Source organism: Myotis nattereri, assembly GCF_964212035.1.
Source record: "Myotis nattereri genome assembly, chromosome: 6".
In the NCBI taxonomy this organism is placed as follows: Eukaryota; Metazoa; Chordata; class Mammalia; order Chiroptera; family Vespertilionidae; genus Myotis; species Myotis nattereri.
Genome location: NC_138081.1, coordinates 75825792 through 75850299, shown reverse-complemented (window position 1 = coordinate 75850299; position 24508 = coordinate 75825792). Strand labels below are relative to the sequence as shown.

The 24508-nt window shown below is 43.9% G+C and overlaps 1 protein-coding gene across 7 annotated transcripts in view; it reads right to left on the bottom strand.

Annotated features, from left to right (window-relative positions):
* MAP7 (microtubule associated protein 7) overlaps positions 1-24220 on the bottom strand; it is a gene marked incomplete at its 3' end in the record, with an annotated part of 140794 nt that extends 116574 nt beyond the window's left edge. For 3 of the 7 annotated variants that reach the window (XM_081093877.1, XM_081093879.1, XM_081093875.1), the window contains exon 1: positions 23982-24218. In XM_081093877.1, the coding sequence (XP_080950003.1) occupies positions 23982-24054 (73 nt within the window). In that variant the 5' untranslated portion in view covers positions 24055-24218. Of the gene's footprint in view, positions 1-7231; positions 8038-23981 lie in introns of those variants that run through there. The other 4 variants (XM_081093873.1, XM_081093874.1, XM_081093872.1 and 1 more) reach the window with 2 other exon arrangements.
* Positions 24221-24508: the final 288 nt, after the last annotated feature.

Here is a 24508-nt window from a genome sequence, read left to right as displayed (position 1 = left end):
CAGGTCTTTCCCAGATTCAGACCAAAGTCCTGGACCCTAGAATGTTCTAAGGTCTGAACAGCTTTGTTCTCTCATTTTCTTGGGCTGGCAGTGCCAGTGAGTCATCTCTTGTCAGTCAAGTAACAAATATTTAGGAAGCCTCCACTATGTATTATGGGCAAGGGACATGGTGAGAAGGAAATAGTCACATTGCCCTCTCAGAACTTAGTCTAGTTGGGAAGACAGACATACAACTACTCAAACAAATGCTTAATCTACAGTTTGGTTGGAGCAAGAAAGGACAAGTTCATGATCCTAGGAGAGCCTAGAAGATGGGACCTAGCCTGACCTGGGACAGTCAGGTCAGGAAATGACACTTAAAGGGAAGTACAAGTAAAGCTGACCAGGCACGGTGATGCGCAGGGAGAAGCTGAGTGCTCACTAGGTAGAAGGTGGAGCCCTGCCTCAGATACAAAGGTGCACTCGCACCTGCACCTGTGCTTTACAGCAGCAGCGTGTGTCATCCACTAAGGCGCTTCCACCAACTGTGCCCTGACTGGTGAAAGAAAAGAGACTACAGAAACAAAACAGGGAAAAAAGTAGAACAGGAAGTCCTGGTGCTAAAAATAGCTGGCAGCCCCAAATGTGAGTGCCTACAACCTGAGTCACTGATGAAACCTGCCCACAAGCCTAGGTCATTTCCATCAAGCAGTTCAAACACACACACACACACACACACACACACACACAGGCAAAAAACAACACAAAAAGTACAAAACATAAAGTAAAAAATATTGCCCTAGCCAGTTTGGTTCAGTGGATAGAGCATCAGCCTGCAGACTGAAGGGTCCCAGGTTCAATTCCGGCCAAGGGCACATGCCTGAGTTGCAACCTTGATCCCCTGGCAGGGTATGCAGGAAGCAGCTGACCAATGATTCTCACTGATGTTTCTATCTCTCCCTCTCCTTTCCTCTCTGAAATCAATAAAAATATATTTTTTTAAAAAAGTAAAAAATATTCCTTTTGCTGGGTTTCTGACAGCTGAGAACCATGGCTATTTTCCTTAAGTCAGACCAGGCAGCCAACATTAATCTCAAGAAATACAAGGCCCACTCCTTTAATCGCATTTAAAATAAAAAGTGAGGTGATCTGACATAGTGTAATTTATTTCCTTCACTTCACACGACTAAACTACAGGGCATAGCAATGAGTATCTACCTGTCATCTAGTTCAGCTGACCCGCATGAATGAACACAGGACAAGGATCCAGTCACATAAGCCTCCTGTCGGGAAGGGACTGCACAGGCCTGAGAGATCAGGAAGCCTTCCTGGAAATTTTCACTCACAAGCAAGTTAAGGTAAAAGGTAAGAGCTCAGACCATAGAAGGTATCTCCACAGAAAAGAGACTGATTAAGAGGCTGGAACAGACAAAAAGAATATGTCGGCAGAAGTGATCAGAAAATGCGGGACATTGGATTACAAATTACCATTTTAAAAACTATCATTGAATGAGCCCCCATTATTTTCCAGAATGTGCTATTATATATTATCTTTAATCCTCACCACCACCTGTGAGCATGATTTTATTCATCTCATTTGACAGCTGAGAACCTGAGGCTCAGAAAGGTTAACAACAGGAACATGCCTATTTCCACAGGCAGTGCTTTTTCTGTCACATCGAACAGTCTCTCACCCCGACCTCAGTCTGAATTTCTAATAAACATTGGCAAATCTCAACTGTGGCCACTCACTACTAGTTAACCTCATTAAACTTTCCCCATCATATGAACTGGCATCCCTGACAGTGGCAGGTCCTGAATTTCTATAAGTCTATAGTAAAGGGGATCAGAGGCAACAGTTTGTAAGGAGGAAACATCTCTTGAAGCTGCTCTTTTACAGTGGGGCCTTGACTTACGAGCGTCCCGACTAACGAGCTTTCGAGATACGAGCCATCTCTCGGCCGATTTTTTGCTTTGAGTTGTGAGCTAAAATTCGGGTTACGAGCCAGCTTCAGATACCCCACCGCTAGTTGGCGCAGCGAACGTCACAGTGAGCGCCACAACATCAGCCCAGCATCATGTGTCTCACTCGTTCACTTTTTGATTTGACATACGAGTAATTTGAGTTACGAGCTCCATCACGAAACGAATTAAACTCGTAAGTCAAGGCCCCACTGTACTTAAATTGTGTGCTTACCTTGTTTTAAAAGGGGCCTGCAGAGATTCTAACACTTCACCCCTCTTCCAAGTCACCCCTTGACAAATGCACTTGATTCCTGACCTTGAAAGTAATCCTATGAGTATAGATGTGGCAGCCTCCATACTGTTACTCCCATTGATGATTTTAGGATGGCAGGTTCCACTGACTATCTTGCTACTATTTGATTAGGCCAGCACCTTAATTAAGGATGAATCTAGCCCTGAGAGCCATATATATTCAAGATCAAAACTGTGAAAAGAATTTTCCTTGGTTTATACTTCTAGGCTCCATTCTCATTTCACACTCCACCTCCACAATGGACCTGGCATGGTAAATTCTTTGGAATCTAGACAGAATCTATTAGAATTCTCTCACTAACAAAATCATTGCTGGGAAGACAGCCTAAAAATAGAACTTTCATTATACAGTCAGCAAAAATATTCAGTGGTGTTCTGCTAAGTATTTCAAACAGTGTCCATGTCCATCTGTGATATGCTCTGGGCCTTTGCATCTGGAGCTGAGCTATAATGGGGTGTGTCTTGCCTTTTGAACTTGGCAAGTCTAGAACATAAACCTGACACAGAGAGTGTCCAACACAACCTGGGCTCTTTTTAAATGCCTTGAAGATCTGAGAATTAAGATGGACTCTCTCAATAAAATTACCTTTGTTGCTATAAAGGTATTAGTTTCTGCAAAAGACAATATCGAGGTACTGAAAAATCACCTGTACAATCTTAGGTAACAATGAATTAAATTTGAAGTTGCTCCTGGAGACAAGCTGATATTAGTGGAAATGGATACTCCATTTAACCTTCCAAAAAATAATGCCTAAGATTTATCGGCTGGGAGATTCTCACCAAATACTTGTGTTTAGTTCCTATGGTTGAAACAATCAGCTGTGTTAGCCCCATCAATTACAGCTCTTAAAATAGCACACAATTTTTAAGCCTTTTAGTTTTACCCAGCAAGCAAATTCCATTATATATGGTACCTCAGAATCCAGTCACATAGGCCCCCTGTCTGGAAGGGACATTGGTTGTGTACAGATTAAATCCTCTTCCTCTTGGACACGGTGATATGTATGGTAATTTCCACTTCTTAATACAGAATGCCTGGGAGACAGTTATACTCACTCAACAGATATTTATAGAGAATCCACTGAGTACCAGCCATAAATTAGATATTAAGATCCATGTTCTTGACATCCCCTATTTTCATATAAATGCTTTGAACAAAACATTATATATAGAGTCTCTTTAGCAAATACAAGTTATATCAATCAATTTGACCTTAAGATTTCCTTCTCATAATAGGGATCTTAGATATTACTGTTTTTCTAAACTATACTTTTGCCTCATTAGCTGTAAAGTTCTAGTGCTAAAACCTTTTACCTGGGACTAAAGTGGCACAAACAAGGACAGTGGGAACAGACAACAGCCCAAGTCTTACAGGACAAAAGAGGAAAAGAAACAAGGAAGTGTGTGATAATAATTCTAGAGTGGCATTCACACTTCTTGACACAACACTCCTCTTTGAAAAGCAAAAGATTCATGATTTACAAAGAGGACATTTCAGTTGCTAGATCATCACCTATCCAATAGGAACATAAATGGTAAATGGTAGATTATATTTCATTCGGAAACCTTAACTGGCAGAAATTCTACCTTTGCAGCGGACACTCCAAAATAAGAGAAGCCACTGCAGGCTCCATAAATACACATTTTAACAAAAAGGGAGGGGTGGGGGAGGAGAACAGTTTCTCAGGAGTACTGTGTCCTGATTTCAAGGAGAAATTTTATTCCTTTACAATCCAACCTGCAGTTAGCTAGCCAAAGGGACAGAAGGCATTAACTTAGATATTAATAGTCAATTGATAACACCTTGTAAACATACACCTTCATTTTCCCCCCCAAAGGAAAGGATAAATAGTATGATGGAAGACACAGAACACAGTAGAATCCCTGGTATACTATTAGATAAGTGCAGTGCGGCACAGAGTAATACGATTAATGTATCAGACACATCCAAACATAGTACTGTCTCTTTCAGAGTAGCTACCTTGGGAGGACCAATCTATTATTATCAACATTTCTTATAATTTCTATGTGAGAAAGACCTTCAGAGTCTGTGAAAATCACGTTCGAATGTTAAATTTACCTATATTCAATAATGTCCCATGCACTCTACCAGGTACTTAGAAAAAGTACTCGAATAGTCCTGGCCTATAAGAGACTTAGTCTAGAGAAGGAGCGAATGTGTGCATAGACAAGTTCATTACACTATCAGCCCTTCCCTGACTTCATTTCTATTCTCGCATTCTTTGTACATACTTGTCCTCCTCCACTAGGCAGTTGAACATTCTGAGAGCAGAAACCATGCCAATTATCTCTGCATCGCTGCCACATGCCCCGGCAGAGTCATCAGCGCAGAGTGAGCATTTAACAGATGTGGGTTAGGGAGGAAAAACGTCTTGTTACTTAATCATCACACTGTACTCAGCAAAATTCACCATAAGACAGGTGTGTCTCCAAACGCATCCAAGGGTATTTAGGCACTGCAGTGCCTAGTCTCTCCTAAGCCGGTCCGAAGGTCAGCATTACTCGGAGGCTTGGGTTCTGAGGCATAAGAACCACAGCATAAGCCCAACTCACTCTCTATTGCTCTCTAAATGTCGTAGTCAGTAATAGCAGGGCAGGTAAAACATTTACATTTCTATCGATTACATGGGAGAGAAATCTCTCCTTCAAGAATCGATCCAGTCTACCAGCTCACCAAACTCCTGTCTCACCCCATCAGGTCATTTTAAAGCCCTTAATGGAAATCCAGATGGTCATCGACATGTTCATTCCTACCGACAGGAGAGTACCTAGAAAGATGCTACTTGTCCTTACCCCAGGCAATCCTGGACAGAGCATTTAGCTTACTGAATTGAGAGAGCAGGCATCGTTATTCCTAGTAATGACAGAACAAACATACCAAGCACAAAAACCTGGTTTGGACATGGTTGGCTGATGAGACCAGGGAGTGGGCAGAAAACAAAGCTTCTGAAGGTTTAACAGTCGCGCACGGGAGATAACCTGAGTATTATTTTGCTGTGATGCTTTGGAAATAATAATTAAGAAAACAGAAGTACATTAAAAGTTGTAAAAGATGGTATAGGCAACTAACTGGTGACTGGTAAGAACACTCTTCAGAGCAGGCAATAACATTTAAGTGGAAAAGGAACAAGGAAAGTGTCTCTTTAAAGAAGGGAAAGAAATTGTCTCTAAATCCAGGTTACTGTGGTCCCTTGCAGGAAAGAGACTACCTGGTCCGTGACGCCCTTAAGCACCTTCACCTCAGGACTCTACTGTATCTGACACCAGGAAACAATTAAGGATGGACATAGCAGAGTATGCAAATTCAGAGGGCCACAGCTCTACGACTAGAGCTATGTTGTCTAATAGTCACATGTGACTAAGTTGAAATCAACTAAAATTAATTAAAATTTAAAAATCACTTTCTTTCAGTTGTCGTAGCTTTATTTCAAGTGTTCTTAGCCACATGTGCTAGTGGTTTTCATTATGAACAGTACCTACACAGAATATTTCCATCACTATTCTACTGATGGACAGAGCTGGACTTGAAAGTGAACACTGCTATTGCCAGAAGGCCAAATGATTTGCTACTCACACTGTAAAGTACTGTGTTTTCATCAACAGCACACTCTGGCTCAACTGTCTAATTCCTGTGCAAATAAAAGAATCGGTTAAATCACCTTCCATTCATAATAGTATCATTAGATTCTTAGGGTCATTTGGTCCTTGGATAGAAGCTATGTCTGACAGTAAAGCAAAAATCAACTACGGTACTAAGATTTCTACTGATTAAAACTTTCCTGTATATACATTTTTTAAAATGAAGAAAAAATATACTCTTGGATTTAAAGTAGAGAGTTTCAATTATATTTAATAAAAGCAAACTAAGATTCTGTCAAGAGCCAGGAAAAAGAAAGCCAGTAGTCTTCAGACAATGCATTCTATTTAAACACTCATTCTATCATTGCTTAAATAGTTACTTGCTGCCGTGTACCACACAGAGGAAAATTTGATATCTCTGTGTGACAGAACAATTTGAATGCAAGCTAAAATTTAATCAGCACATAGAAACAACAAAGCATATGTATTCACTTAAGAGAACAGCTTATATATTTCCAGGGAAGGGGACTGCAAGGATACTGGAAAACTTAACATGCAAGACTGAGAGCTCTTCTTCAAAAATGCATGATGCTACCACCTCTGACATTTACGGCCTTGGTGGTGCACAGCCTGGATGGGTCTGAGACGAAGCCAAAGATGAGGCAGTGCCCAAGCCTTGAGAAGCAGGCAAGCTGCTTCTGCATTTCATCAATATGGAAACAAACACACAAAAAATAGCACAAGAAGCAGGCCTCTCCTTCCTGTTCAGGAGCAACGTTACCATCAGAAGTGATCAAACCTCATGGTCCCCTCCCTGTCCCCTGGCTTTGCCCCCTACAGTAGCACTCCTTGTTTGTTTTCCTTCTCTTCGAGCTCTTGGCATTTCAGACTAGAAAAGGAAATAACAGCGTGACCTTCTGCCCATGGAAAGGCTGCAGTCCTAGGTCACTTGATCTAACTCATCCCTTTCAAGGGAAAACTCACCTCATTTAACAAAAGTCACCTGATGTACCCAAGGAAGGTGGGGAGAGGTTCATTTCAAACTTGATAACTCCTATCTCCTCCCCCTGAGGAGGACAGAGTCCCTGGTAACTGTTTAAGTGATCATGTGCAAATTAAAGCTCTCCGCCAGGAAAGTAGCTCCTGTCAAGAGGCAGCTGATCTGAAACCTACCAAATCTGCTAAAATCTCTTCCCCATTTCAAGCGGACATAGCCCTCAGAGGAAGGCTATGTAGAATAACACCATCAAAGTGTGCTAGGAGGTCACAAGCACACACTCCACACAGCATGCACCACCAACACAGTTTGTAAAATGTGCTATCGGCAGCGTGGGAAATGGGCTGGCTCCCACCAAAGGGCAGAGCTAATGCATACCTTTCGGTCTTCTGGAATTTCCATTCTTTTGCTGTTCATCTTCCTCATTAATGGTGAATAAACCAAGGGGGATTGGCCTTGCATTGGTCTTCTTCAGCCTCTCTTGCCGGAAAGCTGTAGCTGATCCAGGCATACCGCTGCTACTTGTTTTTTTAATTATTATTGTATTAAAAATATATGCTTATGTAATTGCAGCTCCCAGGAAGCTGCTAGTTTCTAAGCTGCCCGATCATTTGAGCACTTGTAATAGATCCCCTATGGGTAAACAGTGTGCAGACAGCTGACAGATACTACCAGCCAGTTGGCAACTGAGGCCCTGCAGTTCCCCCTCACCTAGCAGCGACCCCCCCTAAGAGCCCCCTCCCACTGACTCCCCACAGGCACATGTGCTAGCTCTGGCTCTCTCTTACACACACACACACACACACACACACACACACACACACACACACCTTCCAGAAAAGCCCTATGAAAGGCACGCAGGTTCAGATGCCTCCGTCCACTGCCGAACCTGTTCACTCAGATCCCCGGTTCTCCTTCCTGCGGCAGCACCCTGGCCCAATCTTCTTCCTGACACCGCACGAGAAAATATCCAGCACACAGCACGGAGGGGAAAACAGGATCCACTGCCATTAGCAGTTGCCCTGACAACCCTGACATGTCCTAATCAAGGAGGGCTGGGAGCGGCTCCATGTCCTCGGAGAGAAGAGAAGCCGCAGCCTCCAGGATGCGGGTCCTGGGAACTCACCAGCAGAGGGTTAGAGTGAGGCGAGGCAGCCGGTCTGCAGGGCAGCTCCCTCTTCCCTGAGCAGCGGCGGGCTGGGAGGAGGAATGCAGTTCTGCTTGCACAATCAGCAGCAGAGAGAAAAGGGCTCAAGGCAGGAAGGCCTTTTCTTCTTCTGGGGGCCAGATTCTTCCCTGGCAACAATGTTTGCCCGTCCCCGGAGGAAGGAAGGCACGCTGGTACCCCCACAGCTCACTTCACACTGGGTAACACATCCCAACTTTCCGGACATTCTTACAACCCCGGTGTCTGTATAAACACAAGCCTGGCCACACCTGAGACCCTCTAGTGAAGACAGGAAGGAGGAGAACCGAACCTATTCTCAAATCACAATTTAGAATACCCTTTCCACAAGGCGAGTAGATACAAATGAGACTACAAGCCTCCAAAGGGAGAAACAACAGCCTGGATTCTATCCAGCAAACTCTCCCCCAACCACCCGCCCGTGCTCCCCCCCGACCCCCCCCCCCCCCCCCCCCACACACACACAAAGGCTTCGGGAAAGTCACTACCAGCAGAGCCATTCGCAACACTTGACCCAATTCCAGTCCCATTTTGGACTGTTTTCTCCAAAGCACACAATCATGTGATTATTGTTTTCTTCTGAGATAAAAGCTTTCTGATTTTAAAACTCTTCGGTTCTAGGCTGCTTAAAATTTATGCTGTGTATGAAAGAGGTTAAATTTACAATAAATGACAATAGAAGATGCCAACGGCCAAATTCAGAAAATACTTTTTTTTCTTTTCTTTTGCCTTTCACTAAAATTCAAGTCTGCTTAGAAAGTCCAAATCCTCTCGCCCTACACCACTCTTATACTTTTTCTCAATAGTTAAACCTCCAGATCCAGAAGGGGACCTCAGGGCTCTAGGGCAAGTGAAATATCCTCTCTAAATCCTTTGTGAACAACTCACTTTCCTGTTGTGTCCCTTGGTTTTCTCTGTGATGTCGGGGTGATGATATCATTTACCTTATCGGATTAAGAGCAAGGACTAAATTAGTGTAGTACTAGCAATAAGAAGTACTTAATAAATATCACCTGCTTTTATGATATTTTATAATAAATTTGTTGTAAACTAGTCCACTTTGGGTGCAATTATTTTCAAGGTGTTTCCAGTTCAGCTACCAACTCCTTCTAGGAATACCTCTATTTTTTATCTACTCATATTGCCAGCCTCAGTGCTACAAAAGTACTAGACCAGTGGTCGGCAAACTCATTAGTCAGCAGAGACAAATATCAACAGTACAACGACTGAAATTTCTTTTGAGAGCCAAATTTTTTAAACTGAAACTATATAGGTAGGTGCATTGTTATTAACTTAATTAGGGTGCTCCTAAGGCTTAGGAAGAGCCACACTCAAGGGGCCAAAGAGCCGCATGTGGCTCGCAACCCGCAGTTTGCCAACCACGGTCCTAGACGGTTAGCAAATCCATGCTTGAAAAAAAAATTATTTCCCTTCAAAGACGGGCGTTTAATTAAGTTAACACGTGTTTAACGCTGGGGCTTGGAGAAATGCAGGACATTGCAGACATGGAGTTTATTTAAAGTCACGTTAATGCATGAGGTAGAGATTTGCGATAGAATAAATGGAGTTTTAGAGCTGAACGGGTGTGAGAAAGCTCCGGAATCGGTGTCATTCTACATGTGAGAAAAACCGAGGCCCCCGGAGCAAAATCCCCTTCCCGGCTCCGTGTCGGCTGGCGGGGGGTCTGCACTGCAAACGCGGGGCTCCGGCTTCTCCGTCCAGGGCTTCTCCTGAGCAGGCGTGTGGCCGCCATAGTTTAGATTCCCAGGTCCGAGGGCAAGGTGTGCACAGGGAGGGAGGGGGAGGGCCTGCGCCTCGGTGATCCAGATCTTGTTGTTAACGACATGAAGTGGCTACAAATTGGTTAAATAATCCCGTAATTCTCTGTTTGATACTCAGCCTTTTTTTTGGAATTAAACATGATATTTTAAAGGTTACTATTTTTTTAATCAGATGATCAATAAACATAGGCCAATATTATTTTCATATCCACTTTGGTTTCTTTCTTCTAATTCCAGAGAATCAGGTGAGGATTTACACTAGCAAAACACACACACACACACACACAAGAATGTAGACGCTAAACTGCCTTTTAGCAGATAGGCCTAGGCTTAGCCTTGACTCAAAAGTAGCCACCATTGCCCAGCCGGCGTAGCTCAGTGTCGACCTATGAACCACGAGGTCACAGTTCGATTCCCGGTGTGGGACTTGCAAGAGGCAGCCAATCAATGACTCTCTCATCACTGATGTTTCTCTTTTTCCCCTCTCCCTTCCTCTCTGAAATCATTAAAAATATATTTTTAAAAAGTAGCCACCATCATACAAGCCATGAAGTAGAGTGAGGCCAAATAAAGGAATGTAATAATAGCCCATCATCTGGGAATGTGCTCAACTTTGTGTCAGATGCTGTGCTAGGTGCATTGGCTATGTCATCTTTGTCAGTTACAGTAGCCCTGCAGATCAGGAAACTGAGGCTTAAAGGGGTTAAAGCCACAGTTACGTCACTGAGTCAGGATTAAACCCAGGCCCATCTTCTCTGAAGCGGAGGTGCTTTCATCCTGCAGCCTGTGAATTCCGACTCCGGCGCCGGCTGGCAGAGTCCCAGTCACAGCTGTGACCAGTCGCTGGGAAGCAAACAGTCCAAGATCAACTAACCATAATAAAGGAAGGATTTTCCCCCTTACCCATGAAGTACACATTTTTCACCTCATTTAACACAAACAAATACACTTGAGATTAGTTTCATAAATACTCAAACTCAGTCTTTAATGGACATAGGAGTTAACTCGTAGTTAATTGCAGGAACACTGTGGGTTTGACCTGGTGGGGGCATGGAGCAGCAGTCTTCTCCCTTTTATACTCAGACCCAAAACAAAAGCATATATGGAAAGGGGGGCAAGTAAGTTAAATGTAAGTGTCCCCACAAGTAAAAGCTATACTCCTCTAAATTCTTTCACTCTCCCCAACACTAATAAGCGTTTTCAGTTTGATGTGGTACAACCGGCCTTGCGTGTCACCTGCAGATACAGAACCTTAATTCAGTTCCCGTAGGAACTGGTGTCTGCAGACTCCCAAGAGTCAACTGGGTTTTGCAATTGTTTTGTTTACATTGTTAAAATAAGAAATGATGTATTAATGAAGACTTTGTACAGACTTGAGAGAAATGAGACACTGCGTAGTGCAGAAGGGTAGATTTTACAACTAGATTGGCTTCATACAGGGAAAAAAATGTTTGCCGTATCATCATGAAATGTACTCACAATCACAGGTGAAATGGTACTGCTTTTCACCACTATGAATGAAACAGGCCGGCAGGCCTTGAACAACTGCTGTTCCCACCTCACCCCACCCCATCCCGAGCCCCAGCCCCACTCCCTTGTACACAATGATTTGTGTCCGTCCATCCACCCTGGCTACCTGATACCTCTGGCCTAGCTCCAACCCCTGAGGTGGGTGAATATGGAGCAGAGTCAAACTCGCTGATGTGCAGGGGACATCAGCTCATGACTGGGGCCTGGCTGTCACAATGTTATATAAATGACTAAATGCATGTAGGCACAGGCATGCGTACACACACATACCTTCAGGCTCTGCTCACATTTATGCTTCCTAAGCACTTATGCTCTGACGATAAAATTGGAAAACAGCATAGCTCATGAGTGAATCCAAAAATATCCTCTTGCAAAGAGAAATCTGCTTAACCAGTGAGAAGCATACCCAGGTTTTCCCTTCTAAATGCCTAGTGAGCTGTACAGAAACATAACTGAAATGGGAAAGAGCCTGATTTGCACTCATTGAGAACCATAGTTGAAAACAGAAATTATTACTGCTGCATCCAATGGCCAGGCACTGGTAAATTAAATTTCTAGATACATGTAAGTTAATGCCTTGTCAGCGGAATTCAGAAATGCCAAGATGTATCTGCACGTTTCTACATTAGAGGAGTTGATTAATAAGTCTTCAAATCTACTGGATTTCAGGAATCTTTTAAATACTAATGCATCTCTCTAAACTGCAATTTACTTCTAGCAAGAGTTTTTTAAATCCACATTTTAAAGCAACTTAAAAACACACACCCTGTTACGGTTTGAAAATGACAAAGCCAGTACAGGTTGACGTGGAACTAAACAACCCCTGGGGCCCAATTCTTGAAGTTAAAGGGTTTCCTAGAACGGTACTACTTCCCAATGGCTTCTGTGCCATCTTCAAGCACATGCAGAGCTGCCAGCAGGCTGCTGGACAAAGAAATCCTGCCCCAAGAAAGACTGGCCCTTTGAAAGGAAAAGAAAAAGGCAGGTTTGCTTTGATCTTCATTTTACCACCTTGCGTTAACAGGCACATAAGGAAAACAGTAAATACTACTGTAGCAGTGACATGCCATCAGTGCAGAGGTGCTAGTCCCTGCCGTGCCTTTTGTTCCATTTCTATAAATCGTTGCTGCATGGTGAACAATGTGCTCCGCGGCAGAATCCATTTTCCCATGTCTGCTCCACCACCAGCAAATGTTAACCCCAAGGGTTCATTTATCTCAACGTCAGGTGTGGATACTAAGCTTTCTTTAAAACCCTTTCCTAAACGTTAGGCATCACTAGCTAAGATGCATCTACACTAATAAAAGAGAAAAATGGTAATTGGCGTACGGCGATACCCTTTTCATTGGCTAATCAGGGCTATATGCAAATTAACTGCCAACTAAGATTGGCAGTTAACTGCTGACAAGATGGCGGCTAATTTGCATATGTAGGCACAATGCAGGGAGGCGAAAGGGAAAGCAGGAAGAAGCCCCCTGCCACTGACAGTGATTGGAAACCCAGGGGGGGAGCTAAGAGCTGGGGGACAGGGCAAAGGCGGCCCTGGGGCCGCCTTTGCCCTGCCCCCCAGCCATGATCGGAGAATCAGGTGCCTTTGCCGCCCTGGCCAGTGATAGCAGGAAGTAGGGGTGGAGCCAGCGATGGGAGCTGGGCACGGTCGAAGCTGGCAGTCCCAGGAGCTAGGGGTCCCTTGCCTGGGCCTAAAGCGGAGCCCACGATCGCGGGGCCGCTGCAGCTGCGGGTTCCCGCTGCCCGGGCCGGATGCCTAGGCCAGAGGTGTTAGGCCTGGGCAGGGGCGGAGCCTGCAACCGCGGGGAACTGGGGGTCCCCTGCCCAGGCCTGATGCCTGGGCCAGAGGTATCAGGCCTGGGTGGGGGGCAGAGCCGGGGATTGGGGGGATATGATGGTCCCCTTGCCCAGGCCTGAAGCCTGGGTCAGAGGCGTCAGGCTTGGGGGGGGGGGGGTGGAGCAAGCGATCAGAGGGAGATGGGGGTCCCCTGCCCAGGCCTGATTCCTGGGCCAGAGGCCTCAGGCCTGGGCGGGGGCCAGAGCCAGTGATCGGGGGAAGATGGGGGTCCCCTGTCCAAGCCTGACACCTCTGGCAGAGGCGTCAGGCCTGGGCAAGGGGCCAATCAGGCGATCGGAGGGTGTTGGGGGTCTATGCCTCTGGCCGAGGCATCAGGTCTGGGCAAGGGGCCGATCCTGCAATTGGAGGGTGATGGGGGTCAACGCCTGAGGGCTCCCAGTATGTGAGAGGGGGCAGGCTGGGCTGAGGGACACTTCCCCCCCCCCCCCACACACACACACCCAGTGCACGAATTTCGTGCACCGGGCCCCTAGTATACTATAAAGTGCCACATTCAAATTTAACCCAGGAACAGACGTTAGAATGCCTGTAGGCCCTCGTTCGTTATTCTCACTGATAATAGTTTATTCATGTACATTACATAAACTCTTGAACTTGACAAAAGTCAAAATGTGCCCCATAAGTCCTCCCCTCTAATAGTGACACCCTTATTAGGTTAGATATCCAATTCTACAGATTCAAAAGGAGGCAAAGAAATCAATTGCTGGGTTCAACAGAATCATCAAAAAGATATCCCAGGACTGTGTTCTAAAAGTGATCCAGTTCATCATTGGTCTGTAAGCAGTCCTATGCTGTTTTATTTTTGAGCCATCCTATTAGAAAGATTAAAAAAACAAAAACAAACCTAAGAAACAGTGGTTCCTTGTCTTGCTTTAGGAGTCGCAAAATCATGTTACGGATGCAAATGAGGGGCTTTGGGGATGACATGAGAGGGGAGGCAGCGGCCAAATGATATAATGTTCTCCCACTAAACAAAGCAAGGGGAGCCACTCAGGGGTGTTGATGACTGAAAGCATGGCCCAAGCAGGCCAGTCTGGCAGCTGGAAAGGATGGGCTGGAGGAAGGAGTGAGACTTGAGTGAAAAACCAGTTACGTAACTACATTGTCCAGGTGGGGAAAAGGGATCTCAAGTGATGGCCAAGGGACTAGATGGCAAAGACAAGAGTACAAGAATCCCTCACGTTTTTTAACAGGCACCCCCAGGCAGTGTGGAAGGCTTATTTCAGGGGGTGATCATGGATACCAAGTTCCTGCAACAGTTCAGGTGAAAGCTGGAGAAAGGGGCAAGGGAAAGGAAAGATGATGAATAAGAACATTTATTACAGATTTAGAGGAGAACAAGGCCTTATGTTTGTAGATTAAACAAAGCTGAGAGATGCCTAGCATCAGGTCCAAAATGATCTCAACAGATCAAAATAATGGGCTACAGCTAAAAAGATTAATTTAGTGATACATATGAACACCTCTTTTATAAAATATTTTTTTATTGATTTCAGAGAGGAGTAGAGAGGGAGAGAGAGGGATAGAAACATCAGTAATGAGAAAGGATCATTGATCAGTTGCTTCCTGTCCGCCCCCTACTGGGGATCGAGCCTGCAACCCAGGTAGGTGCCCTGACAGTGACCTCCCGGTTCATAGATCAACGCTCGACCACTGAGCCAGGCTGACTGGGCCAAACACCATTTTTTATACCATTTTTTATATTAAAAAGTACAACTGCACAGGTACAGCATGAAGACCTCCCCAACCTTCAGCAGGTACAGGAAGGAGGGTCTTTGGACAGCAAGCTCACCACAATTGGCCACCGTGATGAGGCAGTAAAAATCCTAACAGTATCATGGGCGCTATCAGCAGACATCCAGAATGCTGAATGAAGGGAACAGCCTTCTGTAGTTTCTGGTCCTCAGATCACATGGTCTGAGCTAGAGACTTCAAATGGAATGATGAATTAGAACACATCCAGAAGAGAGCAAGCTAGGACTGATCACAGGATCATTTGAAAGAAGAGACATTTTCCTCTGGAGAAATGAGACAAGACTCTGAAGGTATGAAATAACCGAATTAAAGGTTAATGTGTGGAATGATTTCTACTTTGTGTGTAGTTCTGGGACTGATAATTGGAAGTTAGCACATAACAAGCTGCGCTTTCCATCACTGAAGACAGCTGTGCACATACACCCATCTGGGATGAAGTGTTGCGTTCATGCATTGTCGACAGACTGGATTTTTAAATCTCCAGTCTCTTCTGATCCTGTGATTCCATGACCTGATGAAAATGGGAACTGGAGCTATATGTCCAGGGGAAAACAGTCAGGCAGAGAGGAAAAGCCCAGGAGAGATCAGACAGCCCTCCCTCCTGCTGTCACTGTCCCTCTGCACTTAGACCTCCCATGGCTACATTTGAAGGCAGTTCCATTGTATTGTTTTACTCATTCAACTGATGCCCCCCAGAGGTTTCAGACTTAAAGCTAAACAACAACGGAAGCCTCACTGGGTGTTCTGGTTAGAGGGGGGCCACGCTATGATTCCTGCACCTGCAGCTTGCAGACTTCCTCACTCTCTCACCTTCCTGCCACTTAAGGAAAACCAACTATGTGGAAAACTCTAGGAAGGGAGGTAAAGATGAGTAAGATATACAGGTTTTCCCTCAGTGACACAACTTTGAATGGATGGGTCACTAAGGCTATGTGATTTGAGAGATGACATCTAAAGGTCTGTGTGAGAAAAGCAATACTGAAGAATGGCAAACCAATTCAGTTTATTACTTTATGGTCACATTAAGGAGAGTGACAGCCAGGGGTCTTTAGGCCAGTAAAGAATTGGACAGGTGAAGAACAATACAGCTTAGAATGTAGTGAGACATTTCCCTAATCCTGTCCTTAGATACTTTTCTGCTCTTCCCAATTCTTTCTCCTAAAACTCTCTGAAATTAAAACTGACATCAATAAAAATTGTTTTTTCAATTTAGGAAGGTTTAATATCCTTTGTTTTGACCTTAAAATTAGATTAAATTATTTTAAAATTTTCTCTTAAAAATAACTAGGATGTCTTTGCATAATTTTGGGGGTAAATCCTTGATTTTCTGAGGGTCAATATTTCAGTCACAGTTCTCCTACAGTTTTTTTGGTTCTGTTTCTCTGGAGAAAAGTATAATATATAGATATAGATAGATAGATATAGATATAGATATAGATATAGATATAGATATAGATATAGATATAGATATAGATATAGATATAGATTTATATTATATAGATATAGATATAGATTTATATTAAGAAATAATGGTTATTACAACTGTGGAGGCTGGCAAGCGCAGAATTTGAAGGGCAGGCCAGCAGGCTGAAGACTCAGGTAGGATTTCTATGTTACAGCCTTGAGGCAAAAGACCTTTTCTGGGACTTTTTTGTTTTTTTTTTTCTCTGAAGGCTTTAGCTGATTGGATGGAACCTCAATATTATTAAGGATAATCGCCTTTACGTAAGGTCAACTGACCATAAATGTTAATCTTATCTGCAAAATGCCTTCACAGCAACATCTAGATTAGTGTTTGAGTAAAAAACCAGACACTGTGGCCTAGTCAAGTTGACATCACATTAAACACACGGTCAGTGACCCAAGAGAGATTAAGATGCTCTGTCCCCATACTAAACTCAACATGCTGCAAATAAAAGCATGCCACTCCAAAACCTAAGGTCTGCGTGCCAGTGATCATATTCTTTACTAAAAACTATTTTCTCAAATCATTGCCCAATATTGCAATGCTCTATTAAAATAATATTCATAAACTGGGGTCAGGGCATCACAGAATGGACCCATTAACACCTCTCTCTGTTTTCATTAATGACATCTTACTGAGACTCCAATACAGGTCAGCTTCAAGCATGACCAAATAAATCCTTTTATCACTATATAAACCAAGCAGTATGGTTGCCTCAACATTAAATGATTTAGAAAGTATAGTAATGAGGACTTAAAAAAATAAAATAAAACCTTCCTTGTTGTCATAGAAGAAAACTGAAGTATGTAGACATGTGGATGAGGGTGAAATAACATGTTTTTCATAAGAAAATAAAGTGTGTCTGAAGGTTTGAGGTACAAAACTTTATATATGGTAGTTATTGATTCATTTGATAACTAAAGTCAATGCTGACAAAAAATAGTTCTGAAATCAACATAGAGGAAAGAAATATCTAATTGAAATGCCAAATTATATAACCATAGTGGGTAAGTTTGAGGCTTGGTCATTTTCATTCTGTTAAAGGCCCACACTGAAAAGGATTAGCATATCCACTGTAATTGTCATCAACCAACCAGAACACCCAAAGCCTTAAGCTAAATTATACAGATAAGAGACAAATATACTTAGGATTAAATAGCAAGCCCAGAAGCTTTCGAAATTTTCAACTGCTAAGCCAAAAAGATTCCTAATGCATCAATAATTGCTTTTAAATAAGATATGAAGCATTAATTTCCAAGAACTAGATATACAATATGTTTATCTTGTTTTAGTCTTGCCTAACCTCAAGCCATTGAGATTTTAGGGGGCTTTATATGGAAACTAGATGCCTGTTGCAGGAAGATTCCTGCAAGAATAAGGCTTCCTCCGGCCTATGCCTGCAAGAATAGGGCTTCCTGAGAACAGAGCGAAGCAGAGAAGGGAGCGAAGCCCACCTAAGCGGGCTTCGCTCCCTTCTCCGCTGCTGCGCTCCCTCCCTTCCCTGCTTAGCCCTCGGCTCCCTCCCTTCTCTGCCACGGGGGCTTTCTCCCTTCTCTGCTGTTTTGCTCCCTCACCAGGTCACGAATCTGGGGCCCTGGTCCTTCGGGCAGCCTCATGTGCTGCCGGCCCCCACCTGCAGTATGCAAATTAGCCACCATCTTTGTTGGTGGTTAATTTGCATATCAAGCTGATTAGCCAATGGAAGGCATAGCGAAGGTACAGTCAATTACTATGTTTGTCTATTATTAGATAGGATAACATCTCAGAAGGATGAACAGGTTGATAAGCACACTTAGGACTACCCAAACCCCATCTCTAAAACCCTTTCACATCCAAATTTTAAGCCCCTGCCTTAAAATTCATGTGAATTTTAGACAAGCAATTGAGGAAGCATTATAATCACAAAAGCGTCTTTTCCCAAACTTTCCAAAACACCACAAATGGACCATTTTACCTTTTATCATAATGCTACACTCCCATTGTTAATGGCAATAAAATCTTTGATGTATTAAAAAGGGACTGTTCCAGACACATGCAATACTGCAGTGAAAAAATCAAATTTATGCCCTAGCCGGTTTGGATGAGTTGATAGAGCATCAGCCTGCAGACTGGAGGGTCCCAGGTTCAATTCCGGTCAAGGGCACATGCCCAGGATGCCGGCTCAATCCCCAGTAGGGGGCATGCAGGAGGCAGCCAATCAATGATTCTCTCTCATCATTGATGTTTCTATTTCTCTCTCCCTCTCCCTTCCTCTCTGAAATCAATAACAATATATATATATTTAAAATATTTCTTTAAAAAAATCAAAATCATAATAAAAATTTCTCCCTCTCAATTTTTTATTTTGTTTTTTGTTTTTTTGCTGGAGACAGTACTACCTGGCATGCGGGAAGTGACTTGTCCTAAAACAAGCAGCACCCATGTCACTCTGGAGCCCAGGTACAGGCTTCATCCAGCTCACTGGAAAAAGACCTTGTTCTTGTTCTCGGTTTACCAACAAAAAGAGGGAGGTTTACATAACCAAAAGAAGTGTTTTAAATAAACTGAAAATTATTTTATGAACATGTTTCTCGACAGGTTCATCCATAATAGAAAACAACAATATACTTTGTAAAGCAAAAAGTCATTGTACACTTCACAACGGTTGGGAATGCCCAGTTCAGGAGTCTGAACTCCATCCACCTGGTTTCTTCTAGTGTTAAGTGTACAATATGTAATAATACTATCTTATTTTTAATAATACATTATTTTTACTGAAAAATTATATAAATTTAAATGTTTCAAGGGTATCTGAAGGCTTATTTGTGAACCAGTCACCAGATTCAGAATAGCCTTTTGCTCCTCCTCCTGACATCCTGGGCTCCTACCTTCTCTCTTCCAAAACCCTGAAGGCTTACACTCTCTCGAGGGTGCCTCCCTGAACCCTCCAATGCTGTCACAATGAAGTGTGGCTCTAATCATAGAAGTGGTTTAAATTTCTGTTGCACAAGTTGGTTGATGATTGGGACCATTTTTTCTCCATGATTTTTTTTCAGTGAGTAGCAGGCCAATGCCAATGTTGGGCCTGATCAGTTTGTAAATAAATGGAATGACACTCTCAAATTTGACTACTTTAGTTACAGCGGGACCACCAAAGACTCAATCAGAAATGCCAAACTAGAGTTGTTCCCTGTGAGGTTTCACTGGATTATAAGACCATGTGATTTTTCTATTCAAAAGCAGTATGCCCTCCCATAGCTCTCCTAGACTAAAAAGAGTTCCACTCCCCATTTCTCAATTTATTTCAATGCTCTTTTTTTCTACTGTAGAGCCATCTCTTCTACTTCTATTTTAGCTCCTGACACTGGGAGTTATGCAAAATCACTTTACAAAGTATATACTAGTAGACATACCTTTCTACATATATAAGAGCATTTTCACAGAGAAGATAAGAGGTAGGAAGCCACTGTTGCAAAATAAATTTCTGGGTTTCTTCTAGTGTCAATATATAATAATATTACTTTGTTCTTAAAAATAAAACTTTATTGAAGAATTATATAATTTTAATATTTTAAGGACAGCTTAAGGTACATTTGATTAATCAATTAGCACAGTGTCTACTATACAAAGAAAATCAGAGGGCATTACTCAGAGCATCTAAATCCACAACCCACCCAAGGAAGTGATATATTTTAAGATTTAATGTTATTGAACTTTTAAAAATTTAAAAATCTAAATTAAAAATTGAACTGGACATTATTTTCTTAGGGAAAAAAGTCTCTCACCCACCACATGCCCACACACATGATAGGCCTTGTAAATGAGCCCCTGCAATTTGAGAAATATCTTCTAAAATTGGTGACTAACAAATAAGATCGCTTACTGATATTTTCTTTTTCGTTTATGTACTTTGAAGAAACCCCAACTGCTTGCTTCTCATGAAAGTCGTGCAGACGCAAGCTGTATACACTTCCTCTATTTTCCTTGTACAGAAACATATTCAATGAAGTGATAGTGACTGGTTTAAAGTCAAAATAGGTCTGGGACGTCCATCTTTGTGGTTTAAAGGGAATGAAAGTATACCCTAATGATTTAAAGTGCGATAATTCCATAGCAATAATATTTTAGGACGCAACTTAAAATTTGGAAGTATGATAGAGTAGTACAAAACAAAAAACATGCGAGCACCATAGAAATCCAAGAAAAATAAGTCAACACGGTTTGGCATGGGTGTCCAACTCAGTCACAACACAATCTAAGCCCTTCCCAGGGAGCATGTAACAACCTTCTGCTGGAACACCAGTACATTTTGACAGGTGAAAAGCAAGATGTAACGGTAAGAGCTAGCCACAAAACAATGGGAAAAAGTCATCTGGGCACCTCAACGAAGCATTACTAGCTATGGGACCTGAATTTCAAAAGGGACAAGTTTAACACTAACTTATAGCCCGAACCTCTTACAATTTTTATTTGCAGATATTTGTAGACCCTTAGAGCTAAGTGAGACCTTAAATTTGGAAAATTTTTTAATTTGGAAAAATGCAGTGAAATGTCATTACCAAGATCATAAAGAAAACCCATGTTTTTCTACCACACAGCTTGCTAAAATGAGAAAAAGCCCAATTCCAGGTACTAAGTCATTTCTCCAAAGGAAAAGCAACAAAATGCACTGATTACAGGTATTAACTATTACCTGTGCATGAATATTTTTAGTCTCATGAATTAGTCAAAAGCAGCTTTGAATTTGGTCTCAATCAGCAGCCTTTATAAAAATTACGTTATCGAATTAGCTCTGCACACTCCCTTTCCACTGTTACTGGGCACAAACATAAAATTAAATATACAAAGCTTGGGCAGAGGCAGTTTTGTGAATATCAATCAATGGAACTATTCAAAATAATAACCTGAAAAGGACTTGACGTCCTCTAGTGGTGAAATGGAAACTTATTTCCAAGACAATTATTTTTTTCAGTTCTCACTTATTACCTCTGGCTATTGAAAAATATATGTGAAAGAACTGCTCATCCTCAAGAAAAAAAAATTCACCACAAGGCAAGTTATTTGACTGCCTTTGAGGAGGAGATAAATATATGCTGAAGGACATATGGTTTTTAAAATGTTAGATTTATATTGTACCTTTCAATATTCTTAACAAATATCTTGTCTTACAGGCAGTATAACACTAATGTTCAACCCATCTTTGATACACACACATACATATGTACGTAATTATGAACACATTATGGGTGTTATTTTAATAATTATTCGAGATTCTAATATAAATTGCTCTGCAATTAAACCACAGTCTTTGCACAGGGACACTAAAACTAAGGCATTTAGGAATGGACTCTACTCGGTAAGAACTAGATCTAAAAAGGGAATAAAATAGATCCCTCAGCAAATGTTGCCTCCCTGGATAAAAACCACCTCTCTACAAACCTGTGATTGTTTAAAAAAAGAAAAAAGACTTGCAGCATTTGGATGTGTATGTGAAATATGTCCATAAGAATAAAGTACTACATTGAAGTCCTATGTGTACAGGTCACATGTTTTAAATTTATGGAAAACTTAAGTTGTTAAAATCCAGGCAATCTGCACTTATTTGATCAAAATATTGCTATCCGGATTTAAAAAATATATATTTTCTCCTTTGCTCTTTCTTTGGCCCCTGCTCATACAGGTGCTTCTGAACACTAAAAACATTAATAGTAACCAAGGGCTAGGGGGAAAAAAACACCACAAAAAGATGTGGGCCCGAAATAAGTTTTAGGTAAATTATAAAGAACAGTTATTCAAAAGGCCATGTAAAAACTGTCCTTGGAACTTGAAGTGTCTAGGCAAAAATACGAAACAACTGTTTCCTGTGAAGAAGATGGCAGCCAATTAAATTCCCATTTTCATAAAAGAAAATATTTCACTGACAGCCACATGGTTGATCTGTATGTCAATTGTTAGAAACCTTGGTTCATTAGTTAACCTGCCCAGGCACTGAATAGGCTAGTTTGCAATTCAAATATGAACAAATTGTTCATGGGCAGGTTCTAAAAAAGTATTTTGTTTTTTGTTTGTTTAGCACAAATTGGCGTGTATTCACTACCTTGAACAATTTTGCTTCAGAAGCACCATTTACATTCACAGTGAGGACGCTGCCCTCCTGTTGCCCTCACTTGGGTGAGGCTAACCCAGGGCACCCAGTTCATCAAGTTCTCTAAAGCAATTACAAAAGCATCTCCCTTAGCCACCCTTTCCCCACCCCAAGCCAAAATAATGATCTACAAATCTTTCAAACCACTCTCCTGGAAATAGCATGACCTCAACGTAAACAAGTTCAAGACACCTTGTCGGACTAAACCGCGGGTATTTTGGCTGGCGGGATGAAGTCATTAGACGTTAGTTGTCCCAACTCTTCCAAACAGAGCAGATACTATTATAGCTTTTCTGGACCTTTCACATTAAAATAAGCACGCCATCTAAATCAATAATACCTTTTGGTAGGGTGGGGTGGGGGTGAGTCTTACATTTAGGAAACAGTTGTTTCCGATTATGTATGTATGTAAAGCAGCAAATGCGTTGCAATCTGAATTTCTTTTAAAAATAAGAAACTGCCTCACCGCCCCCATTTCAAGTGTAGGAAGGTACCAGAGTTTAGCGGCCAAGAACAGAATAAAAGAAGAGGGGACTAGGAAAGAGGGGCGCGTTTGCAAGGCGGTGTCTCCAAAACAACCTATCAGGAGCGCAAACACCGTCCACCTATAGGATGTGGGGTGCGGGGGAGACGCGAGCGCCGTCCCCGAGTGTGCTGTGGGGGTTGGGGGCGGTCCCCAACACAGAGCCCTCGGGGCTGAACCCAGGGTTGGTGTACGGACTTGGAACACGAGCTCAGAGGACCCCTTCAAGTCCTGAGCACGTCGAGCCCCCACTCGCTGGTCCCCACCATCCAGCCAGCAGCCCCTGCCCTCCCGCGCCCGCGACCTCAGTCTTTCTGGGACGCGGGTCGGAACTGCGGGGGGACGGGCACGGCTCACCGCACGTCCCCCGCGCCCTTCAGCACCACCATCGACCTCAACGCACACAGCCCCGAGGAGCTGAGTGTGACCCCGGCACTGGGGGGGAGGGGGGGGGTGCCCAGGAACGGAGAAGCCTGCCCCTCGCACCTGGCCCAGGGCTTTCCGGCTGGTTGTTTGGTTAGGGGTATACGATTTCCCCATTCAACTCGGCAGGTGGGAGGGGAGCAGCCACCGTTTCTCCATTTCCTCCTCCCGCCCTCGCTCCCTGGCGCGTTTCCACCTGTTGTGGGAAAGTCGCGGTGAAGTCCAAGGGGCGACCGGAACCGGGGCGACCGGAACCGGGCCCGCGGCACTCGGGCACCTCCGGGCCGGGCGGTGGCGGAGGGCCGGGGGACTGTGCACTCCGATCCCCGGTGCGCCGAGATCGGGGCGGCCGTTCCCCGCCGCGGCCCCGCGCGGGCAGAAGAGGGGATCGCCGGCGCCCCGCGCGAGCCCACCCACCGGTTTGGGGCCCCTGCCGTGCCCGCTGTCCCCCGCCTGCCCGCGCTGCTCAGTCACCTGTTTCGCTCTGCCCAGCGCCATCGCCATCGCTGCCCCTGTGGCTGTCGCCGCCAGCTCCTAGCTCCGCCATGGTGCTCGGATGACGCGTCCCGAGAGCCGCTCCGCCCTCTTCCTCGGCTTTGCTCCCGCCGGCCCCCGCCTCTGGGGCCCGCAGTCCAGACAGGTGAGCGCTGTTGCGGAGGGAGGAGGAGGGAGGAGGCGCGAGCAGGCGAGCAGGAGAGGCCTGGGACCCGGCGCGCCCCCTCGCGGGCAGGTGTGGCGTGGCAGCGGCTCTCACGTGGACGCCACAGGGTCTGGGCTGAGAGCTTCGGGCGGAGCCCGGCACCTGGCCCCGAGCTCCTGGCCCCCGCCGCGGACCGCAGCCCTCCCTCCCGGGAGGTCTGGAGCGGGGTCGGCGATGCTGAGTGGCTCTAGGATCTGGGACTGAAGAAAGCAGATCAGCCCAGGTGAGAGGAGGGCATCGGGACGCCCAGTTCCACCATGAACTTTGAAGCAGCCAGGTCAGTTTTGAAGTTCATGGTGCC